At 32.8% G+C, this 25,224-nt stretch overlaps 1 protein-coding gene across 1 annotated transcript in view; it reads right to left on the reverse strand.

The window, feature by feature from the left end:
* LOC114334503 (inositol polyphosphate 5-phosphatase E) overlaps positions 1–25,224 on the reverse strand; it is a 64,696-nt gene that overhangs the window by 25,671 nt on the left and 13,801 nt on the right. The window contains exons 4-5 of the mRNA XM_028284553.2: positions 22,459–22,616; positions 20,424–20,696 (exon numbers count right to left, since the gene is read on the reverse strand). Coding sequence (XP_028140354.2) covers positions 20,424–20,696; positions 22,459–22,616 — 431 coding nt within the window. The remainder of the gene's footprint in view (positions 1–20,423; positions 20,697–22,458; positions 22,617–25,224) is intronic.

Raw genomic sequence — 25,224 nt, forward strand, 5'->3', positions numbered from 1 at the left:
CAGAAACGTCACAAATTGCACAATTGCACAAAATGTGAAGACGTTCCTAGGCGTCTTTTTGTACCTATATCTTTTCGATGTAGTGAGTCTAGAGCGTTCATAAAAACAACATGTGTCTTTATTTAATAACAGGTGGTAGCTGGTTTGTCTTTTTTCTAGCAATGATGCTAGATAAAAAGTATGTGTTTTATTTCAGCAGGTATTAATGACGGACCGGGTAAAGAACCATGAAATTGTAAAAGATTATTCTTGACGAAAAATAAACATTTCAAAATTCCACCTTGTATTATTGCGAAGACACCACGGCAAAAGTCCGTCAAATGGGGTCGAAAATTGTATGCCGGGTTTAATCCAACAAGGTTCGACACCAGTTCGACACCCACATCTCGAAGAGGTAATAAATGAAGAGGCGCAGAGGCGCTGTTGTCAAATCTACGGATTGAAATTAAATGTTTTCTTTCTTCTATTAATAAATACAATACAGTTGCAGGTGCATATTATGATTTATACAGGCTGTCCAGAAACTCTACCGACAAACGAAGACAGGAGATTCCTCAGATAATTTTAAGACCATTTAACCCAATTCCTCTAGTCCGAAAATGCTTCCTAAAGGAGCTAGAGCTATTTGAAGAATGCGTCTGGTAATTAGTTTTTCTTAAATATCTCCAGAACGCTTCTATTTAGAAGAACGAAAATTGGTACACTTATTTATCTTCCAGGGATAAATCGATTCCATTAATTGCAAATTTCTAGTACCGCTCATAGGCGTCCGTTTTGAGTAGGGCAACAGTTATATTATCGTATAACTTTTTTGTTTTCAATTTTTAAGCATTTTTGAGTCGGGATTATTAACATATAAGGTATTATAGTGCTAAGAAGTATTCTTACTTTAAGTCGATAGGGTACACCGTTTTCTAGAAAAATCGATTTGAAAATTTTTCGTTGTTTGAATATCAAGAAAAAAATTCAATAAAAAAACTATTTAGAAAAATGAAAATTGGTACATTTATTTATATTCCAGAGATGAATCGATTTTATTAATTGTGAATTTCTAGTACGGGTCATATGCGTCCGTTTTGGGTAGATCAACGGTTATTTTATCGCATACCTTTTTTGTCTTTAATTTTTAAGAATTTTTGACACTAGATTATTAAACTATGAGGTATTCTAGTACTAAAAGTTACTCTTGCTTGATGTTGGTAAAATACACCGTTTTTTTTTTGAAGAAATTTTTCAATTATTTTTCAAATTCAGGAAACGAAAAATTTTCAAAACGATTTTTCTAGAAAAGAGTGTGTCCTACCGACTTAAAGCAAGAGTACCTTTTAGTACTAGAATACCTCACAATTTAATAATCCAGTATCAAAAGTGCTTAAAAGTTAAAGGCAAAAAAGTTATGCGATAAAATAACCGTTGCCCCACCCAAAACGGACGCCTATGACTGGTACTAGAAATTCACGATGGATGGAATCGATTTATCTCTGGAAGATAAATAAGTGTACCAATTTTCGTTTTTCTAACTAAAAGCGTTCTGTAGGTACTTAAGAAAAACTAATTACAAGACGCCATCTTCAAAGAGCTCTAGCTCCCTTAGGAAGCATTTTTGGACTAGGTGAATTTAGTTAAATTGTCTTAAAATTATCTGAGGAATCTCCTGCCTTCGTTTGTCGGTAGAGTTTCTGGACACCCTGTATATGAAATAAAACTCACAAGTCACAGTGCAAAATTTTTTATTAATTAAAATGTAGTTTCGACAATTTTCTCATCAGACAAAAAAGATAGAGAGATAGATATCTTTATTTCAAATAGGTAACCTAATATACAAAAAAAGAGTTCTAACTTAAATAAATTTTTTAAATACATACTTATAAAAAAATCAATCAATAACAAATTGAACAACAAATTGAAATTAGTAGAATGTTTAAATAAATATACCTACAAGAATATTGCGTAAGTTCACTGTCAATTCCAATATCACTTTATATTCCAACGGAAAACATTTAATTAATTCTCAAAATCAATAACAAATTGCAATCAATTCAACATACAGTTCAACAACTAAAAAAAGTCAATAAAAATAATGTGCACATTCTCTGCCAATTCAAATATTAGTTTATATTTTTAAGCAAAGCCTTAGTTAAAACTTATAATTTTTTATTTTTTACTTGTAATAAAACAACAGAAATTACAAGAACTTAAGTTTTATTTTTCTTGTAACTGATTTGTTGATGATAGCAAAAAACAAATAAAACATTAATATTGTATATTAGTTAAATTTAGAAATCGATACCTTTACTGTAAATTGAATTAAATGGGGTTTTTTATAGATTTGACTGCAGCAAATTCTTTTATAATATCGTCAAAGTCAATTTTATTGACAAGCTCTTACTATCTAATATTGGCAAACCAGATAATCTTTCCTCTACCATAGTAGACCCCAAAAATTTTTAGTTAATTTTAATTTTGAAAATGATCTCTCACCAGAAACGACAGGCACAAGTAAAGTGAGGAGAGTTCTTAATGAAATAATAATATTTGGTAAAGATGAAGTTAGATATCTTCAAATATGTAGCGAAGATTATTAAGAGGATTTGACGGGTTTTATCTCACTAAATAAATCAGTTGTAGCAATATCCGCCTCCTTTTTTACTGGATCAGTTAGATTTTGTTGAAGAGCAAGACAGTTTTTTAAAAATATCATCGTCACTTAATGTAAAAATATCACTAAAAAACCAAACACTTAATTAAGTATTACTTAAGTAATTGATAAATTATTGAAAGTACTTGATCAATTATTCTAATACTGTCTACGTTTTATGTTAAAGGTATGTCTGCTATATCTATAAGATTCTTACAAATTTTAATTATATGATATTTGAATAGCTTTACAGCTTCTATTTTCTATACTACTCAACCATCTTGTAGCACTTAGGGGTTTCAAATTTAACTCAGGAACATGTAGTTTTATAATAGGTATTCCATCTTTTTGTGGAGGGAGAGAAAAATACGTAAAGTTCTTTTACAATATTAAAAAAGAGATGTTGAATCGGGTTTATGTCTTAGCGTAGTAAAACAAAACAATTAATAAAAAATAATAATAAAAAAACAAATTAAAAATATAATAAAAAATACAAAAAAATAAATATTTGTAAAAAAATATTTACAAGCAAAACAGTGTATTATTTAGGTAATCATTGTAATATGTTAGTTTGTTATGTATTTAGAGTTACAAATAATTCCTCTGATTGAAAAAAAAAATTGTTTTTAAAATAACAAAACGTCTGGCTGATTGGCTCGGCCAAGGCCATCAAATTCACAAAAAAAAAATATTAAAAAAGTTTACCATTTCAATTGACGCTTTAGCAGCATCATTCACCAATAAATCTAAACTATGTGCAGCGCGTGAAACAAAAAAAAATTCTGCAGTACTGCAGTATAGAAACTAGTTTCTCTGTGGTAAAATTGTAACAATTTTGTTGAATGCACGGTCACACACGATCAAAATTTTTGTCAATTAGTCAAATTCGACAAAATTGAACAACGCCGCAGTATCGTGAGTGGCCGGCTTTAAGAAAGATTTTAATTATTTTTTCGGTACTAACACAATATTTGATTTTTGAGATTTTTCGAGGTGTTCATTAAAAAACTAAAATTAAAATCGTATAAAAAATGATTCTCATTTAAGATAAAATTTTTTTACCAAACCTTCGGTCTCCCGCCCTTTTAGGGTTGCGCCCGCGTCCGTCGCACGCGTTGCACGCCCGGTTACGGGGGCACTGAATACAGAGATATTTAGATGTAAACCAGGATATCGATGGCTGCTTTCTAGATTATAACAATGCATTCGATATGGTGAAACATAATCCGTAAATAAAACTACTGAGAACAAAGAACATCGACACACGGGATATAAGAATAATAAATAATCTGTATTATGAACAAGAAGTTGTCATAAGAATAAATAATTCAAAAGGTTATAAAATAAAAATCAAAAGAGGTGTTAGACAGGGCTGTGTCTTGTCGCCATCACTGTTTAATGTATACTCAGAGAAAATATTCAAAAAAACATTAGATGATGAAGATATATTATAGACTTTTTTTAGTTGTTGAACTTTATGTTGAATTGATTATAATTTGTTATTGATTTTGAGAATTAGAGGTTTTTCTTAGGAATATAAAGTGATTATGGAATTGACAGTGAACTTACGCAATATTCTTGTAGGTATATTTATTTAAACATTTTATTGATTTCAATTTGTTGTTCAATTTGTTATTGATTGATTTTCTTTTGTTTATATGCAAAATTTTTTATTTAAGTTAGAGCTCTTTTTTGTACATTAAGTTACCTATTTGAAATAAAGATATCTATCTATCTATCGCTTTTGTCTGATGAGAAAATTGTCGAAACTACATTTTAATTAATAAAGAATTTGGCACTGTTACTTCGAATTTTATTTCATACATAAATAATAATAATGATGCAACCGTATCTTATTTATTAATACAATAAAGAATGAAATTTTAATTTTATTAAGTAGATTTGGCAACAGCGCCTCTTCAGTTATTACCTCTTCGAGCTGTGGGGGTCGAACCTTTTTGGATTAAACCCGGCATAAACTTTTCGACCCCATTTAGCGGACTTTAGCCGACCCCACATATTCTAGTTCCTCGAGATCAGATTGTTAAGGAGCTTTAAAAACCAAAAACATATATAGGGTGTTTCCCTAAAAATAAATATTATGGACTATGCTAGACTTGCGTGAATCATCATGTACATTTAAATGCATGTTTAAAAAGTTGAAATTTATATTTAAAAGTAGATGTGTCTCAGCGTTTTTTATAATTGAAATAAGGACACAAACAATTTTTTTCCATAAGTGGTTTTTACAAGTGATTTTTTAATAATCTCAAATTTTAAAGCACTTATTCAATCCGATTATGTATCTGTAAAAGTTTAAGAAATAATAATATGGAGTAAGTCAATTTTCACCACCATGTGGTCTCATGGTAGGCACCATCGGGCTTAAGGAAGGTAAATAGGTCCAAAAATACGGTAGTCACCTTAATGCATGGTTAGTACTATTTCCCATTTTATCTTACCAATGAAGATGAAACTCTCTTTGCCAGTGGTGAGAACGCAACACACCGTCATACCATAGAAGCTGATTTCTTACCTATCAGTATAAATATATATTAAATTTATTTCACCAGAGTATATTATATAACATTCTACTCACCATATTATCACTTTTTTTGTATTAAGTATTATCCAATTTTAGGGAGAATATGACATCTGAAAACAAAGAGATAGGGTTATTAGGATAATTTTAACGAAGACGAAAACGACATAAACCATTCAAAGCTTTTTAGGTTTTAAAACATAAATACATAGTGTCAAATTGGAGGGTATTAGGCGGTGTTGTGTAAATAAAAGGCTTAATGTACAGCAGTAAACCTCAAACAAAAAGTGTAAATAAAACTTTTAACTGTAATAAGAAAATACTTATAGTTGTTCCATTTTATCTTTTCCCATGCGTCACGATTCATTTTCAAACAAGTTAAATCAAAAGATTAATTGAAACGTACGTCGATATGTAGTATCATTGATACATACGTACTGTCAGTGGTAATAATTATCCAGTGGACGTATTTTATACAGTTATTTTATTTAAGTGTTTAATCTTTTTGCACTATTGAGAAGATTGATCAACTTCACATTAAACAGCCTGAACATCATACCGAGTATTACTAGTACAGAGATAAATATAGACTGGTAATAAATAAATTAAAAAAAAACAACCAAAAGGTAAACAGTAATCTCTATCTAATATATAAAGACTAAAAGTTAAATAACTTGAAAGACCAATAAATAATAAATTCAAAATAATAACCAACACTTGAGCTAATGACACTGTCACTTAAAATCATAAATTCAGAGTAAACAAAATAAAATACATCAACGAAATGCCATGTTGTTTATCCTTGTTTAACTTATTGTGTTTTCTATGGACAATGGACAACCGGCTTAATTTAGTTTCTGTGAATAAAAAAGAGACCTAGCATACAAAGTAATTCGTGAATAATTTCATGCATGGGAAAAGTTAGTGTGGAAGTACTATATAGGGTGTCCCTGAAAATAGTGCGTTCCTTAAAGGTATAGGTAGAAGGCACAATGTAGACCAAAAAATTCCTATAACATTTTTTTCTAAATTCAGCCGTTTGACCAAAAAACGAAAATACATTTTGATATGCAAATTGAAGTCTGGCAACAACGCGCAAGTCAAAAATCTAAAGATTAAAAATGTAGGTTTGTAGGTCAATTGTATCTGGTAGGTAAAGTAATGTAAATATCAACCAAACGATATCCACTTCTGCAGGGGTCTAGTTTACATTTGTTTACATTTTTCCACCCTGTAGGTGGTCGTCCCCTCCAACCAAGAATTTGGTTTGTTTGATGTTATTGACATTGAATATTTTGCGTAAGTGGTTATCTAGTTTTATTCTGTACCAAAAGAACGGGTATTTCTTATTTCTTAACAAGTAGGTATTTTGGGCATAAAACAAATATTATATCAGTTACTTTGTAAAGGATACAGAACGGGTAAAGGGTGAAATACTTTATGCATTACCCAGAACACTAAATGGAGACGCCTATAAATTTCTTGTAAAACATTTTGCCGGTACTTCTTGAAGTGACTTTGCAATCACGACGTGAAATGTGGTTTCTTCACGACGGAGCCCCAGAGCTGTGAAAAATCTTCTGGATATTGTCCTTTTCATGAGCATTTTTCAGTGCGTAACAAATGATAGGAAAAAGGGTAAGTCTGTGATAATACACATTTATGACATTTATTCTAACATGACATTTTAGTTAAATCTGACAGTTGTCACATTTTATTTTCAATTTGGAATAAAAACAAATCAAAAGTGTTTCTTGCATTTATAAAATGGTATTTTCTTTGATTTGTATAGTCTTATAAATTATACAGATTATATTTGTAATATCATTATCTAATAGAAAAAAATTATTTTTTTTTATTATGGCGCCATCTATCGACAACTAGAATAACTAGAATAAATGTTGTAAATGTCTGTAAATGTTGTAAATGTCACGGACGTGCCTTTTTTTCTGTCACATACAATTTAATGCGTTAGAAAGAAATCGAAAAACTGTGACGCACTGAAAGATGATCATGAGAAAAAGAATACCACTTATCCTCATCGTTGAATTGGTAGGGATGGACTCATTCTGTGGCTATCAACGAAGTCCCGAATTCAATGTACTGGATTTTTATTTTTGGGGACATCTGGTTTCTGCTGAAACAAGTCTTCAGTAGGAGAGGGGAAGTCTTCGATCTTGGGGAACTTTACAGTGACTTCGTGAAAACCTATGGGAGAATCGCAACGGACTATACTCAAAAATGGCCAATGAGTCAGATACACACACGACATCCGTGAGAATTAAGGTGGGGCAAATAAACTGTATGAGAAGTACCACCGTACTTCATGAAGTACGGAAATTTGCAGAAGACCAGAAATTGGACATTGTGTGCATGCAAGAAGCATACACAAAACAGGGTAAAATACAGTTTATGCCCCTTAAAGCACAAAAAGCGAGTATAGGCGATAATCCCATGGCAGTCACAGTACTGTTCAACAACGAGATGAAACTTTTCCTGCTGAGGCAGTTCAGTGACGAGCACTGCGTATGCGTTGAAGTACTAACTAAGGTTGGTAAAGTAATAATTGCAAACCTGTATTGTCAATTCAACGATGACATAGAACCTTACATAGAAAAAATGAGAGCGATATTTCTAGCATATAGAAATGAGAAAGTTGTGGTTGTGGCGGACGCCAACGCGAAATCAGTATTGTGGAACTCACCACAAACGGATGAGAGAGGCGCATTAGTTGAGGACATTATTAATGAACTGCAACTAATTGTGCATAATAGACCCGGGAATCCGCCAACCTTCCAGAACAGAGCAGGCGCAGCCAGCAACATAGATATCTCTATATCAAATGTGAAGGCAGCTAACCTGGTCAAAAACTGGAAGGTTGTAGAACATGCGACCACCAGCGACCACAACTTTATCGTTTTTGAACTTGCAAATACGGCAAATAGCACGTACTTGTCATCGAAGAAGAAGTACAATCTAGGTAAGGCAAATTGGGAGCAATTGAAAGCTGAGTTCTTGCCACCGCGTCCTATACTGAGAGGATGCAACGTACATGAGGAAGCCAAGCACTTAACAGCAGCAATAAGAGCAGCTATGGATATAGCAATACCGAAAGTAGCTTCCGCCAAATCGGTAACAAACACAGCTTGGAAGGAAAGCCTGACGAGATTGAGAAGCAGAGTTAGATTAGCGCGTAAGCGTTACCAGCGATGTGGAATCTATCTCGAAAGGCAGAGACTTCTGCAAGAATACAGAGACATAAAAAGTGAATATAAAAGGGAAATAGTGCAAACCAAGGCGAAGAGCTGGGAGATGTTCGTATCGAGAAATCTGGAACTGGACATGTGGGGTGTCCCATACAAAATCGTATCTAACAAAATAAAAAGCCCAATAATGCTTTCAACTTTATTGAAGGAAGACGGCTCGTTGACAGAGAGTTGGGAGGAATCAGCTGACATATTGTTAGATGTGTTGCTGCCACCCGATGACCTAGAAAACGAGACCGAAATACAAACTCAGATCAGAGAGGCAATGATACAGAGGTATGAGACGCCTGGCGTGCCAGTGACAGAGGAATTCACAGAAAACGAAATCAGAGAAAACTTAAGAACGATGAAGAAAAGAAAGGCCCCTGGGCCTGACAATATTCACGTTGAAATATTACAAGCTCTACATGAGCAAGTAGTACCCACTCTCGTGGCCTTATACAATGAATGTGTAAGGCAAAGAAAATTTCCCAACAATTTCAAACAAGCTGATGTTATAATAATAAGCAAAGGTGAAGACAAAGATCCTACACAGCCAAAATCCTACAGACCCATTTGTTTACTTAACACTATGGGAAAACTGTTCGAAAAACTGCTGTGTGCAAGACTAAATCATGTACGGAGCATAAACGGGTTACACCCTGACCAGTATGGATACAGGAGCGGGAAATCCACGGAAGATGCTATTAACAAGGTATACGAAATCGTCGACAGTAGTGAAGGAAAATATGTTGTGACAGTGTTCATAGACATTTCTGGAGCCTTCGACAATCTCTGGTGGCCTGCGTTCTTTGAAAGACTTCGGAGGATGCGGTGCCCGGGGGACTTGTACGGAAGCTTCAGAAATTATTGCCAAGATAGGTATGCGAGTCTGAGCTGTCCAAATGCCAAAAAGACCAGGCACATCACAAAGGGATGCCCTCAAGGTTCAGTATGTGGTCCCATTTTTTGGGATCTCATGCTGGAAGAGTTGCTTGGCGAAATGACTGTGTGTCCTGACGTGCTAGGGTGCATTGCTTATGCGGACGATCTCCTGCTAATAATAGACGCTGATTCGAGAAGGCAATTAGAAGGCAAAGCAAACGATGTACTACAGATAATTAGTAATTGGACATCGAAAGTTAAGCTTTCGATATCCCAAACCAAAACCGTTTACAGTTTGATAAAAGGTAGGCTGGAAAGAGATCCTATAATAAGGATCGATGGAAGGCCTATTAGAAGAACTAGTACAGCGAAATACTTAGGAATCGTTATTGATGAGCCTAGGCTCTTCAGTAAGCACATTACCAGCGTCTGTGAAAAGGCAACGAGGTTGATGCATGGCATAGCGAGCCTGGCGCAGAGGGACTACAGGGTACCGTTCCGTCAAGTAAGGGTTTACCTTAGCTCAATTCTAGCGTCCATAATAGGGTATGGAGCCAGTACGTGGGCACACAGGTTAAAGAACGTGAAAAATCGGGAAAAAGTGGATAGAGCACAGAGAGGCTTCCTTGTTAGAATGACAGGAGCCTTCAGTACAACGCCAACAGAAGCCCTAACAGTGCTCACAGGAGTTTTGCCACTTCATCTAGAAATTACCAGAAGAGGAAGTCAATATTGGCTTCGAAAACATAATCCTGACAAAGTAATCGAAATTCTGGGTGTACATGTACACACCAGAAATGAGATAAACAATGTAATAGAGAGGAAGAGGCAAAATGAATGGGATGCGTCTGTGAAAGGGAGAAGACTCTACCAATACATACCACGTTTGAATGAAATTCCACCATACTTCAATCCAAAACCTGGGTTAGTGCACTTCTTAACAGGTCACGGCCCATACCCTAGTTATTTGCATAGATTCAGCCTCAAGCAGGATGATCTATGTGAATGTGGACAGGTAGGAACACCCGAGCATGCGATTTTCGACTGTGACATTTACGAAGATGTCGGTGATTTAAGACAGCGATTACAAGCAAGACAAATAGCAGAAATTTTAAATGATGAAGAACTTTATAATAATCTAAACGACTTGACAGACAGAGTTTCCAAAAAACAACTGGAGCTCTACAATCAAAGAAGAAACATACAACGAATTCCCTAAAGCTTTTGTTATAGAAATCTTTATAAATTGAGAATTGTTTTTATACTTTCAAATTTATATTTCAAAATTTAAACTTTAACTTTACACTTGACCACGTAGGTGGATAGTAAGATAGCTAAAACTAAATAAATTAGACCTCATTGTTAAGCGAACTTGAGAGTTGGTAATTGGGTGCATTGCGGAACTCTCTGGACAAGGTTTTGGACTAAGGGTCTAATGGCTCACCAGAACCGCCGGAGGGAAAGCAATGCACCAATAAACAATTTAAAAACTTCGAGCGAGTTCGAACTACGAAAGTAGTTAGTAGGCTAGGAAGTCATGATAGCAGGCCGCACTCAAGGTTGAGGGTGAGCAGCTCACGTTTTGGGTGCGGGCTGAAATCATGACTGGGATAATTATTAACTTAGTAATAGATTCTTAGGTGTAGTTTGGCATGTTGTAGGTCAATGCTGCATGAATGAAGGTTTGACATCGCATGATGTACAACCTTCAAATAACTCTACATTAGATGATTAGGACCTACTATTTTATAGAATTAGTATTTAGTTAATTTGTAGTTAGATATTAATTATAAATAAAAAATTGTAACTGTTCAAATAAAATAAATTGTTCAAATTCCGGCTAGGATTAGATTCCAGATGCCTGGCCTTGTTATAAAAATAAAACTTGAAAAAAAAAAAAAAAAAAAAAAAAAAAACTTGTCACATACAATTTAATGCGTTAGAAAGAAATCGAAAAACTGTGACGCACTGAAAGATGATCATGAGAAAAAGAATACCACTTATCCTCATCGTTGAATTGGTAGGGATGGACTCATTCTGTGGCCATCAACGAAGTCCCGAATTCAATGTACTGGATTTTTATTTTTGGGGACATCTGGGGACAACAACTAGATTCGTCGTATCGATGCATGTGTTCGCGCAGGTGGAGCTCACTTTGAACAATTATTATAAAAATTATTGTCAATTAAGTACAAACATCTAATTTAATTTTAGATCACAAGTAAAAAAACTACTTGAACTAAATTAGAATTATTAAACGTTGTCTATTGTATTTGATTTCCACTATAAACTATGTAATTCAGTAAAAACCCCTTCTATTCAACACCTTGTACTCCACACCTTTAAAGCTTAATAAATACATAATACTAGTTAAATAAAAGGACAAAGTGTTTCTTATTGTAAATAATTGACACTTTATCAATTCGTTTAAAATTATTCCATATTTCAATAGAATTCAGAAAAAAATTAGGTACAAATAATTTTTCCTATGTGCATTTACATTGTAGGAATTAAACCATAGTTACTTAAGGGGAACGGAGCAAAATGTAAAATTTATTATTATTTATTTATTGTAAAATGTAAACGTTTTTATTTTTTTCAAATCCTGAGAAAACTAATAAGTATTTTTGAAAAATTTAAATGCAGAATGAAAGACTACTTTATTACCGAGGGACGAAAGTCCCTTAGAATAAAGAAAAAGTTTCTTTTGAATGAAATATTTGCAATTAAAAATGACACTAAAATTTCTTTTTTGTTGTCACCCCTGTAACTTATTAAAATAAACATTATAGAAGTTTTCAGGGACTTTCGGCCCTCGGTAATAATGCAATCTTTCTTTCTCGTTTAAATTTTTCAAAAGTATTTAGTAGATTTCTCAGGATTCGACAAAAATGAATACATTTAAAACACATTGAAAATTTTGCTCCGTTCCCCTTAAGTAAAAGTTATAATGTATGTATAATTGCAGCCTTAATTATAAAACCTTAAGTCATTCAGATGCAAAAATGACACATTATTAAAGCAAGAAATAATTATTTTGCAGGTAGGTACCTACTGATGCCCACAACCCCAAAAATCACACCTCAAATAGCAAATAAACAATGGGTTGGATTAGGTTAAATTTCCACAGTCACAAGTTCTTCTACAACACGTTGCCATGTCATTTAAATTTATGAAAATAAAAATTCACTTATATGGAGAAAAATGTAATTTTTTTCTTGGAAATGGTTAACTTTAGAAAAAAATGTTATAAAGGAACGCACTATTTTCGGGGACACCCTGTATAACAGTTTATTTTCTATATTCATCACAAGCTCGTGGTTTCTTTTTAGAATCTCACACCAGAGTAGACAGGCAATTAATACTTCTAATTCTTTCCCGTTTTTTAAATTATGAGATTGCATTTATTTATTAAGGCTTTATTGCTATAAATCACTTTGTGACTTATAATAATGGTACATAGAAAGTTTAGCAATTCACAGAAAAGCAGTTATAGACCACACCAGAAGACAGATTGGCTCAAAGGAGAATGGGTCATTACTTGGACTGATTCTCAAAGACAAGTTTGAAATGAGTAAATAAGAAGAATGACAGGCGTCACAGATGTCATAGAGCGCATAGTATGGATGAAGTGGAACTGGGTGGGCTCAGAATGACGGGCGGTGGACTAAAAAATTACAGTGTGGAGATCATGAGCAGACATAAGAAGCAGAGGTAGACCACCTACACTATGGACAGTCAAAATAATCACTGGGAATTGGCTGCAGGAAGCTCAAACCCGACAGATCTGAAAGAAATTCGGGGAGACCTATGTTCAATCATCATACGGTGGGAGACCACGTTTATCATTTAGACGATGATGATGATGATGAATACAAGACATGATGCTGATAGAAAAGGTATTTAGACAATGACAAGAGCTTCCCTTTTCATTATTAAGAAGAAATGTGAATGTTTAGATAGATAAATTGAGTGACAAAAAAGGATAAAATGAAGAATTACCACATTGGGGGAATGGATTGCACAAATTGATGCCAAAATGAGGGAGTAATAGGTTAAGATGGTTTGGGAATCTTCAACGTCGAGATGAAGACACACGTACGAAGAATCACTGATCTGCTATTTTTGGAAGGAGCAGCGGAGGAAGAGCAAAGACGATCTGGAGGAGACACCTAGACAGGACATGTTGGTAAAGGGGAATGATAGTGGTATGACTCAAGATAAAAATTGAAACAAAGGCAAATAGTTGCTGATGATGAGATAAGTACCTAAAGAAAAGTAACAGGATATAAAATGTATTCCCATTTAAGGGCATAGCGGAAAATGTCGCCTGTCAAAATGTTCAATGTGTTTTAAATGTATTCATTTTTTTTTTCGAATCCTGAGAAAACTAATTAATATTTTTGAAAAATTTAAACGCAGAATGAAATATTACATTATAGCTGAGGGCCGAAAGTCCCTGAAAACTTCTATAATGTTTATTTTAATAAGTTAAAGTGGTGAAAATAAAAGAGAAAATTTAGTGTGATTTTTAATTGCAAATATTTCATTCAAAATAAACTTTTTATTTATTCTAAGGGACTTTCGGCCATCGGTAATAACGCAATCTTTCATTCTGCGTTTAACTTTTTCAAAAATACGTATTAGTTTTCTCAGGATTCGAAAAAAATTAATACCTTTCAAACACATTGAAAATTTTGACAGGCGACATTTTGCGCCTTTCCTCTTAATAGCGTATTCTAAAAGATAAAAATCATGTGCATTAAATATAATAAATACTATTAAAAGTGCTGTTTTTCAATCTGAATATTTATCGTTGGTTTTCTAATAACCATTGACATGATCCGATACTCCGACAAATCTGAAAAAATTATATCACGGAACTCCAAAAATTATAAATATTTTCAAACACAAATAATAAATATTTTTAGTGCAATAAGCACCTTACATGTCCCTACTTTGTAAGGTTTGCCATCAACAACAGTCATTTAACAACATTAAAATGTGCAGGTTAGTTACAGGGCTGGAAAATAGGTGCATTCAAATAAAAACAAACGGATGAAAAGGGCCGTATATACTTACTAAGTCTAATGAAACCTATTGCACTTATTAGCACTATAATCACTACTTATTCAAAGAAAAAGTTTTTTCCTGAATTTAAAAGTATAACATATCAATTGGTACGAGTATAACATATCAATTGATATAACTTTTGGGATATATAAGTACAAAGCATAAAGATTTCTCATTGAACATAGATTTACAAATAGTTTTCAAAAGTAGGTATTACCAAAACAGATCAAAGTAATTTCTCATGCATTCAAACCAAATTTTAAAGCACTATTTTCACTCCGAACAAGATAATTTCAAGAGATGAGCCGCTTTGAGCCAGAGTGGTAAAGTTATACTTAACTCACTTTCAGAAAATTTTACATTCGTGTTTTAATTTTCGAAAAAATTATTTTTGAAGTTATACTTCTTTACGGGCGTAATGACGGTGAAATTTTATATGGGAAAACCTAGCGACCGGGCGCATGCGCATTATAACTTTGTTCTGATTGGATGTTCAAATGACATGACAAAAATTATATCCAATATGGCAGCTGTGGCACAGCTGTGGGACTGTATGGTTTGGTTATAATGTATGCTTCTTGCGTTTTAAAATTTGCTGGAAGAGAAACAAACAAACAAAAAGATAGTTAATGGTTATACTGCCTTTTTAAATAGTTTTCATATTGTATTTTTGGACTTATTTACATAGAAGAGATGATTGTTGCATGCCAATGTGAAAGCTCATCAAACTGTGACTAGTATGAGTGCCGCAGATCTCGCTTATTCAAAGCTAAAGAATCTTTCACTGGTAAGTGTTTTATAAATAGTTGATCAAATTTTGTTATGATATTTGAACATAGCCACTTTGCACGACGCAAGTGATTGCGAAATTTATTAGTCGTTATACGGGCTCCGATACCTACCTTGAACGTACCAAAATACATAAGTAGTATGTAATACTTTTATTTAAATAATATTCACCTAATACCTATATTGTTTTCTTACTCTATGTTTTGTTGTATTTTTTCAATTCTAAATCATTTCTATTCAAAATCAAAATAATTTGATTTACATAAGTTAAAAATGTCAAAAGGTTAATCTGTTTAGTTAGACGATCTTCGCACATAATGACAAGCTGTCTCTGTGGCGAAGTTTTAATGCGGGTGACTCCCAATACAACGCAAATACCAGCCGCTTGGTAAGTTGGTTCGAATCCCAATAGAAACTTTTATTTTTTTATTTTTTTTTATACATTTTATGATTGTAAGTATATTTATTATATAATTTTATTTTCAGAAAATACGTATTTAGTTAAAAATTTTTCCGACAATTAATGTTCAGAAATCATTTGTGGCATTTTTAATGTACTTGTGTGTGTTTTATTTTTTTATTATTTTAATTTTTGGCACTGTTTTAATAAAAATGTTTGAGAAGTAGTAAGTATAAATTAATTTAATATTTAAATAAAATATAAATAAAAAGTATATTAATTTCGTTTATAATCATATAATCATATAATAGAAGTATAACTTCTTACGTGCGTACAAAGTACACACACATTCTTTTTTTAATTTCGCTTCAAAATTTTGGCAACTTTAAATAGGAAACTAACCGAGCTTTCATAAGTAATCGAATAATTAATTTTTTACGTAAAGGATTTTATAGAATCGAATTTTAAAATGGAATATGTACCATTTTTCCGTTTGACATCTCTAACAAATATACGTTCCAAAAAGAGAATTCCTCATGTTATCAAAGTCGAAGGAAACAAATTTTTGAAAAATAAGAACTATTTCGGAGCCATAAGTACCTACAGTTATGGTATAAAAGTGAGCAAGAATATTGTAGATTTCTATATCAGTCGGTCTGAGGCCCATATCAGCGTATGTAATCTTTGGGGAGCCGTAGAAGATTGTAGTACCGCGTTGGATTTGCTTCAGCCCATTTGCGAGGACAATTTGTACAAGCGAGCCCTATGTAGTGGCCAAAGAGGTGAAGCTTTGTGCAAATATGGCAACCGCAGACAAGGAAATGGAGAACTTACATAAATATAGCTTAAGCCTTATTGATTTGGAATACTATATAGAAGTTTTGGAGATTGAAGAGAAGCTCAAATAAGTAAACAAGCGACAGAGGACAAAGAAGGAAATAAAGAAAGATAAATAAAATAAACTACGGTACATTTAAAAACATCATTGAGAATGGGTGAATAGGTATTTGGGTGAATATTTTGTTGTGTTGATTTTCAGTGATATTCTAAGCAGCTTCTAGAATATATGATTTTTATGGATCGTTTTATATCGGTATCCAAGGATTACAAAGAACATTTTATTATCGTTTTTGAATTTTTTTAACATATAAATTAATGAAAAAGTGGTCATTGACCACCTATTCATTGCATTGGATTTATTTCTCGTTTTTTCTTCGTATTCTTATATTTTGTTCTGGCGTTAATCTACTTTACTTATTGTTTCGTTTATTTCAGTGTTTAATTCTTACCATCTTTCGTTTTTGTTTGCAGGTTGACTCATAAGGTTGGATATACTTACATTCACCTCCTGTTCAATTTTTTTTAGGCTTTTAAGTTTTATATCAGCCTCATGAAAGAGTTGTTGCTGTAAATTCCTGTGAATTTTTGAATCTGCGTTCGTTAGAATATTCGCTTGTTGAATTATCCTTTATACTGGGCGTGCAGATCGTGTTTCAAAAATATTCTTCTCAAGTTTTTTAATACTGCAACGCCACTGATAGCTGTTTCTTTTGTCTATATACCATAAAATATTTCGTGGAATTGCTGGCCACTGCGTTTGAAACCACTGCACAGTTTTTCTGTGAGCTTATTATATTTTTTGTACACGCCGCCGCACTGTGGTTCCAAATGCCGAAAAGGTGGTCATGAGCCTTTAACAGTATACAGTCCGTCTAATTTACTTAACGTTGCACGTCATTATTTACGTTAGAGATCTAAGTTGACATTGTTGCCGAATTACAAAAAATTCTTGAATTCATTTTAAATCAAATACATCACACAATTTTTGCAGAAAGCAGCAAAGATACAGCAAAACAAATTAATATTCAATGTAAATAAATAAAAACTTTAGAAATAGAAAACAAGAATTAAGTTATAATCTTACGTTAAAGTACATAATAAAAACAGTAAATATAATGAAACAAATACTTATAGCAAAGAATATAAACAAATATGAAGTTTCATCACCGCAACTGTCAAATAAATGTTACCAATTTATGCCAAAATATCACCTTCGTTCGATTATAGCTACAGTGTATTCCAAACAAATGTGCTTCATAAAAACGCTTTATAATCCATTTATACAAATTAAATGAAACATATTATTGTGTATTTCTTTAAGTTAACATTAATGGAAATCTTTAAATATTATTTCTACGCTTATATAATAAAATATGCCTAGTGGCTGTAACGCCAGTGTACTCGGCAAAGTGATTCTAAAAAAGAACACAACTACCGCCTAAATATTTCGTGTTGGTATCATGTGACGTCTCGGGCTATGACGCGGACGACGTGCAACGGTAAGTAAATTAGATGGAGTATATATTATTCATATACTTTGGAATTACTTTAGTACTTAAGGGTTTTTGGCATCACTGATTACGAATCTGGCATTTAAAAAAAAATGGCAGATCCAACATGGCGGGAAAAAGGAAAATATCAATCAAAATGCAAATTTTTTTGTTTTTGGTAGCTGGTCACTGATTACAAATCGAACATTATTTTTTGAAAAACAAAATGGCGGACCCAATATGTCCGAAAGAAATTCGAAAATTTTATAAACGCATATTTTTTTCAAAATTTCATATTATAAGGGACTTTTGAAATTGCTGATTACCATTCGCTGTGTGTAAGTACTTGGAGGGGATACGAGAAACGATCGTGCGCTAGTAGCGGATAAATCTTGCAACTGTCTTAACATATTTCTTAAGGGTCGCCCATGTTTTCCCAACTGTTAACGACTAACTTCACGTGTAACTTTGATACGAGAATTATAAAAAAAATATGCATTGAAATCCAGATCCCGTAATTTCTTTAGGGTTATATAGTGAGTAAAAAGACATACATAATCCTTTTTTTTGTAATTACAGCTTCAATTTACCGTACACTTCTCGTATACTCTGCCGATAAGGTAGAGTCGTGTTGAGGAAACCTGGCGTGCCCATTTCTTAAATAATAATTCATTTTGTTAACTGAAATTGTCAAATTGACGTTTATTTCATACCTACTGCCATTGAAGAAAATGGGATTTCGCAAATGATGTGTTATAAATTGTAAAAATTATATGTTATTCCACAATATTGATACATATGATATGCAATTACTAAAGTGAATTTAATTAATGGTATCTATTTTGCTTGTAATACAATGTTTACCTTTTAATAACATAACCACAATCTTACTTTTTCTTCTTATTCTTTTTTGGGCTATGACCTTGACAATTATCCAGTAAACAGGACTAATATAATTGGCCAATATAATTAAAAGTGCTATAAATGTTGCCGAGCTATGAAACTAGGCTTCGCTTTTCCGAACTTGCACGGTCCCAATACCTTTTCTTTTTTAACTACAATATTCAGAACCTATTACTTATGTACAACCGCCGATACATACGCAACAATCGCCAGAATCATGTAATATGGGTCATTTCAGACTATTATATTCAAACAACTGCCAGCAATGCATAGGTAGTTATGGGCGCTAATCCAATGTGATTCTGTATCTTGTGACTGTACATTTTGAGACTACAATGTGATTCTGTATCTTGTGACTGTACATTTTGAGACTAATAAACATTAATCGCAGAATTATGCAGAACTATATACTTTTTGAATGTATTTTTACGAAACTTTGAATATTTCAAGTATAGTTTTACAATTTTACATTAACAAATCTTTGCATTTATTGTTATTAAATCTTTAGTCAACTTGTATCTTACATTAATACATACTTGAAAAAGTAGAATCTGATTTGCAGCAACAAAATTGATAAACTACAAAACGTTTTACAGCATTTTCAATCTAAGGGTTCTTTTTGACTTTCACTACCGGCTAAAATAAGGTCGTACATAGTTTTCTCGTCACGGAGTTATGAATAAGCATAGATCCGGTCTGATCCTTATACTTGCGTATTACAATTCTACGATAGTATGAGAAAACAACTGTAAACATGAAAATAGGGACCTTCTAAATAGGGACTTTTTATTTTACCTCATGACCACGTTTTCAGCATTTGGAACCACTGTGAGCCGCCGGTAACATGGCAATTTATTTTAACGTACTCTGTCTCTGATAATCATATCTATTACTTAATTAACTTTGGCTTTGTTCACTTGTATTCGCTAAGCCTATAGGTAGGAAGAAACTTTATCATCTCTTGTGCGTTCTATCATGCGATGGCGACCGATACATCTGAAATAAGAGTAGCGAGATAGTGAGAATAAAACTAGTGTTCTATTCTTCCTTGTAATCCCTGCTCGACCAGATTCACAACTCAGCCAAACAGGAAAGTATTTAATCAGATTGGACTTTTGGATTGGATAAATCATTTACTTGACATACTTTTTACCGACGTTTAAAAAAATGTGAAAGCTAATAATTTACCATACCAACCAATATTTATCTTTCAACATTATCTTTTTGTATCAAGAATCGTATAAATCTTATCTCAATATATCGTTTCACAACCAAGTACAAAAAAACACTATAAAACCAATTTAAAGTATTGTTCAAATATTAAAGTTTAGATATTTTTAGATTCTGCGAAAGAAAAGTGCTCGTTTTCTTTGTCATAAGCAATAAAAACAAGCACTAATATGCAAATGAACTACAAACGTTTCATTATTATAATGAAAATAACGAATATTGATGTATAAAATTTCAAAATAACAAAAATTCAAACACCAAAAAATCGATAATTAAATCATACTGCATTTAAAAGCATAAATAAAACCTATATAACAAAACTAATATTTTTAACTAGTTTATCAACTTTATTCTTTAACTTATTTGATTTATTATATGTATATCTCACCTTCGCTTTTATTTTTACATGGCAGTACCTTCGGCAAGTCCATACAATGTACAATCTTTTTCACGTCTGACACCCTCTCTTTTACCTTTTCTTCGTGGGCAGTCAAATGTGCAGTTACAAATAAAAACGACGTTCCAAATATCATAAAGGAGGTAGCAACTGCACCTTTTGTTCGAAATGCTGTTCCTGGTCGTACTGACAAGCTAGATTCTTCGGGTACTGAAACGTACCATATCAAATCTCGTCTTATAAACGTTGCAAGATGTATTGTACCTTAAAATAAAAAAGTATTAGTGTATACATATATATTTTGCGTGAAACTATTCTATACAGGGTGTCCCGAAAAGATTGGTCATAAATTATACCAGAGATTCTGGGGTCAAAAATAGGTTGATTGAACTTCACTTACCTATATACAATAGTGCACACAAAAAAAGTTACAGCCCTTTGAAGTTACAAAATGAAAATCGATTTTTTTTCATACATCGAAAACTCTCAGAGATTTTTTATTGAAAATGGACATGTGGCATTTTTATGGTAGCAACATCTTAAAAAAAATTTCAGTAAAATTTGTGCACCGTATACAAATTTTATGGGGGTTTTGTTCCCTTAAACCACCCCAAACTTTTGTGTACGTTCCAATTAAATTATTATTGCGGCACCATTAGTTAAACACATTATTTTTAAAACTTTTTTTCCTCTTAGCACTTTTTCGATAAGCCAGTGTTTATCGAGATATTTTGAATATTTTTCGAATCCACCACATATTTGTATATGGTTAAGTACGGTTATAGAGACCTGTTAATAATCTGAAAATTTATTTATAATTTACATTTTTAGGTATATTTTGAAAAAGAAGCTACATCTCGATAAAAGGTGACTCATGAACCAAAGACTAAGAGGCAAAAGTTTTAAAAACACTGTGTTTAACTAATGGTACCACAATAATAGTTTAATTGGAACGTACACAAACATTTGGGGGCTTTAAAGGAACAAAATCCCCATAAAATTTTTACGTAAATATATTTAAAAAGAAGCCGCATCTCAATAAAAACTGGCTTATCGAAAAAATACTAGGAGGCAAAAAAGTTTTAAAAACGTTGTGTTTAACTAATGGTACCACAATAATGAATTAATTGGAACGTACACAAAAGTTTGGGGGGGTTTGAGGGAACAAAATCCCCATAAATTTTTTATGGGGTGGACAAATTTCACTCTAATTTTGTTTTAAGATATTCCTGCCATAAGAATTATACATGCCCATTTTCAATAAAAAATCTCTAATAGTTTTCGATATATTGAAAAAAATCTATTTTCATTTTGTAATTTCAAAGGGCTGTAACTTTTTTTGTGAGCACATTTGTACTAAGGTAAGTTAGGTTCAGTCGAACTATTTTTGACCCCAGAATGTGTGGTATAATTTATGACCAATCTTTTCGGGACACCCTGTATATATATATCAACTGAGGTCAGAAGTTTGTGTGAGACATGGATGATGACAGAAAACACAAAAAAAAAATAATGAATGAAGTTTTTGAAAATCATTTTTAAGGAAGATCTGTGAGCCAATCTACGAAAGCGGGATACGGAGATGTAGATAAAATCATAATTTGTACCAATGATTAAAAAGAAATATTTATTTTACAATTACTAGACTCCAGAGACATCCAGAGATGGCATGTATTGAGGATAGGTGGTGACACATTATTGACAAGAAGAGCCCTAAATTGTAAAATGAAGGAAAGAAAATCAAAAGGGAGACTACGTAAAACATAGGAGAGAGCATTTATAACTGAAGTGGCAAATTTATTGATCGTAAGAATTTGGAGGCAAGGGGGTGCATGGCCGCGTATATGGAGAAACTGGATCAGACAAACAAAAACAGAACTCGGAACTATGTCGGAGATTTGACAAATTGTTGTTTCCAGAAATTCCACATCCACATTATCTTCAAAATGATCTTTGATAAGATTGATTTTGAAATATAATAATACTTACAAAGGAAAATTCAACCAAATGTTTTAGAGTTACCTACCTAACGATATCGAATGTAAAAGTAGATGTGATGGTCCTATAGTTTCTTGTAAACTGGCTTCCCACTCAAACCTTTCTGAAGTTGATTCCTGAGTCCCGAAAGAAAGAATGTCTGGGACGTGTTCCATGCTAACCGGTAGGACAAAATCATTCAGTTCTCTGTAAAAAATTATAGTTTTAACAAATTAACAAAATGAGCAAAAGATTTATAAAAAAAATAGATAATAATCTATAGTGCATTCCTCTTTATCTCCTGCTCTCTACGACTTATAGCTCTTTTAAACCAAGATATGTGTGTTTATGTACATGTTTCTTAAACAGATAAAGGATTTTTTTCGATAATTGGACTATAAGGAAAAGGGCCATTGTTTTCGTATCATAACCATTTGATAACCTCATTTATAGGCCTTATATTTCCGTAAATTCAACCAATTCCTTTATTTCAATTTTTTGCTGTCTTATGAAGCACCATACTTGTGTATTATGTCCATCACTAGTGCTTTTGTGAATATCTCCCGGTAATCAGGTTTTTCTTTCTTGGCAAATTGATTATTTCTCTTTTTTTCTGAATTATTTTTATTGTAATCCATGATGTTTATGTTGTCCACATTTTTTTTATATTTATTGTTCTCATTCGTACGACAGCTTGGCCTTCATAAGTGTTCTCAAGCTTGTTTCTATGCTACTTTCATTGTTACGGTTTTCAAATTCCATCATCTGCTTGATCTATCTCCCTACTTAAATGGCGTACAAAATCTTATCGAACATCCTATTAAGTAGGCTAACACCTTTTGTAGAAAATTTTATAGGGGAATACCAAGCCGGATTCAGAATAGATCACCAGATTTTTATTCTAAGGCAGCTGCTTGAAAAAGGAGGGCAATTCAATAGAACCAAATATATTAGACTGTAATACATACAACTCTCGACATTTCCCATTAATTTTGCGGAAGCAAACAATATAGCACCATCTAGTGGTCTGCGTTGATAACCACAAACTATGCATTTAAAAGAAAGGTATTTTTATACGATTAAATCAAAATACAAATTCAGTTGTGAGCTATTTTCTTTAATTTAATATTGCTGCATTTTAATTTACATAATGTTTGCTTTTTACTATCGTTAATTTTATTTACATAAGCTTTTATTAATAGATTAAACTATTTATCTATATAAGTTTTGTAACAATTTGTAGATACATTTTGGAGAGTTTCTTGTAAGTAACATCTTAATTTTAATTTATATTTAACGTTTTCAACACTCTCTTGTGTATAATTTTGAAATTGCCTTTTAAATATAATCATTAATTTTATCTGCAGCTCCCTTTATAAGTTATACCTAAATTTCACACTATCAGGTGTATTTAGCCCTAATAATAGAAAATAAATTTTCTATACAGTCTTGGATTAGCCTTCTTGTTAAAAGAAATTGCAGCTCATCGGGGTGAATGGGGGCAAATAGTTCAACTCTAGCCGACAGAGGCGCTAGTGGAAACGTGCTTCCAGATTTCTGTGGGAGTTGGATGTATTACAGTCTAATGTATTTGATAGAACTATATAATCTCTTCAGAGATTTCCAACAAGCATATGACATTAAAAAGAATAAAATATGGAATGCAATGACAGAATTTGCAGTTCCAAAAAAACTTCTCCAGATTGTCAAGATATGCGTAAATGGATGTAGACCCAGAGTACAGATAGGTAACAAACTCTCATAATCGTTCGAAATAAACAGTGGTTTGAAACAAAGAGACGCACCGTCACCTCTCCTTTTTAATATAATCCTGAAGAAAGTAGTAATAACAGCACAAATTAGAACAGAACTACTGACAGTAAATGAACCAAAATTACCACTAGCATACACAGATGACATTAGCATTGTGGGAAACGACAGAAATGAGAATACTGAAATGAATTAGAGTAAACAGACTGAGACATCGAATAAGGAGTGATAAGATAGAACACAATGTATGGATGGAACACAAAGAATGGAACAATTACATCAATAGAATGACAGACACAAGAGTTGTTAAAATAGCAAGGTACAAATCACATAGTGGTAGAAGAAGTATCAGTCAACTGTGCAAGAGAGTGACAATTTTTCATAGATGTAACAACCCATCGATGAACAATCAAAATTGCTTATACAGGGTGTTGCATTAACAATTGTCCATACCGTAACTGGAGAAACCTTAGCACAAAATATGAAGATTTAACCCAAAACACTTAAATAAAATATTCTTCCTTACCGAGATACAGAGTATTTTATTACAAATATTCTAAAATGATTTTAGCTCGTTGTTTTAACACCTTCCAATATTTTTTGTTCAAACTTGACAAACAGTTTACACATGTTAGGATAGGTACTCTAAAAGGCCCGGCGCAAATTGAACCTAAGCGAGACACAACCTGCGCCGGCGGGATGGGTGCCCCGTGCATTTATTTTTCTAGCGCACCGCATATTAAACCCAACCCGACTCAACCGTTGGCTGTCGGCGTGGCGAATAGAGACGGGCAAAATCAGTGCGGACGTGTAACGGTTACTTTTGATACCGCTTCTCAGTGGTACTGACCACAAATAGTGATTACAAAATACTGATGTATCTGATCCTTGTACTGAACTGAGTAGGCAACTTTAAATCGATATTTCCGTAATTGTAACTCGTAACGTTTTAAAAACATCTTACACGTCCCTAGTAGTTGTAGCGGTATGACTTTCGAAAACATCGAATTTGATCATAAGCGGGTGCATAATAAGATATCTTACA

This window comes from Diabrotica virgifera, chromosome 6, assembly GCF_917563875.1.
Source record: "Diabrotica virgifera virgifera chromosome 6, PGI_DIABVI_V3a".
NCBI classification, from domain to species: Eukaryota; Metazoa; Arthropoda; class Insecta; order Coleoptera; family Chrysomelidae; genus Diabrotica; species Diabrotica virgifera.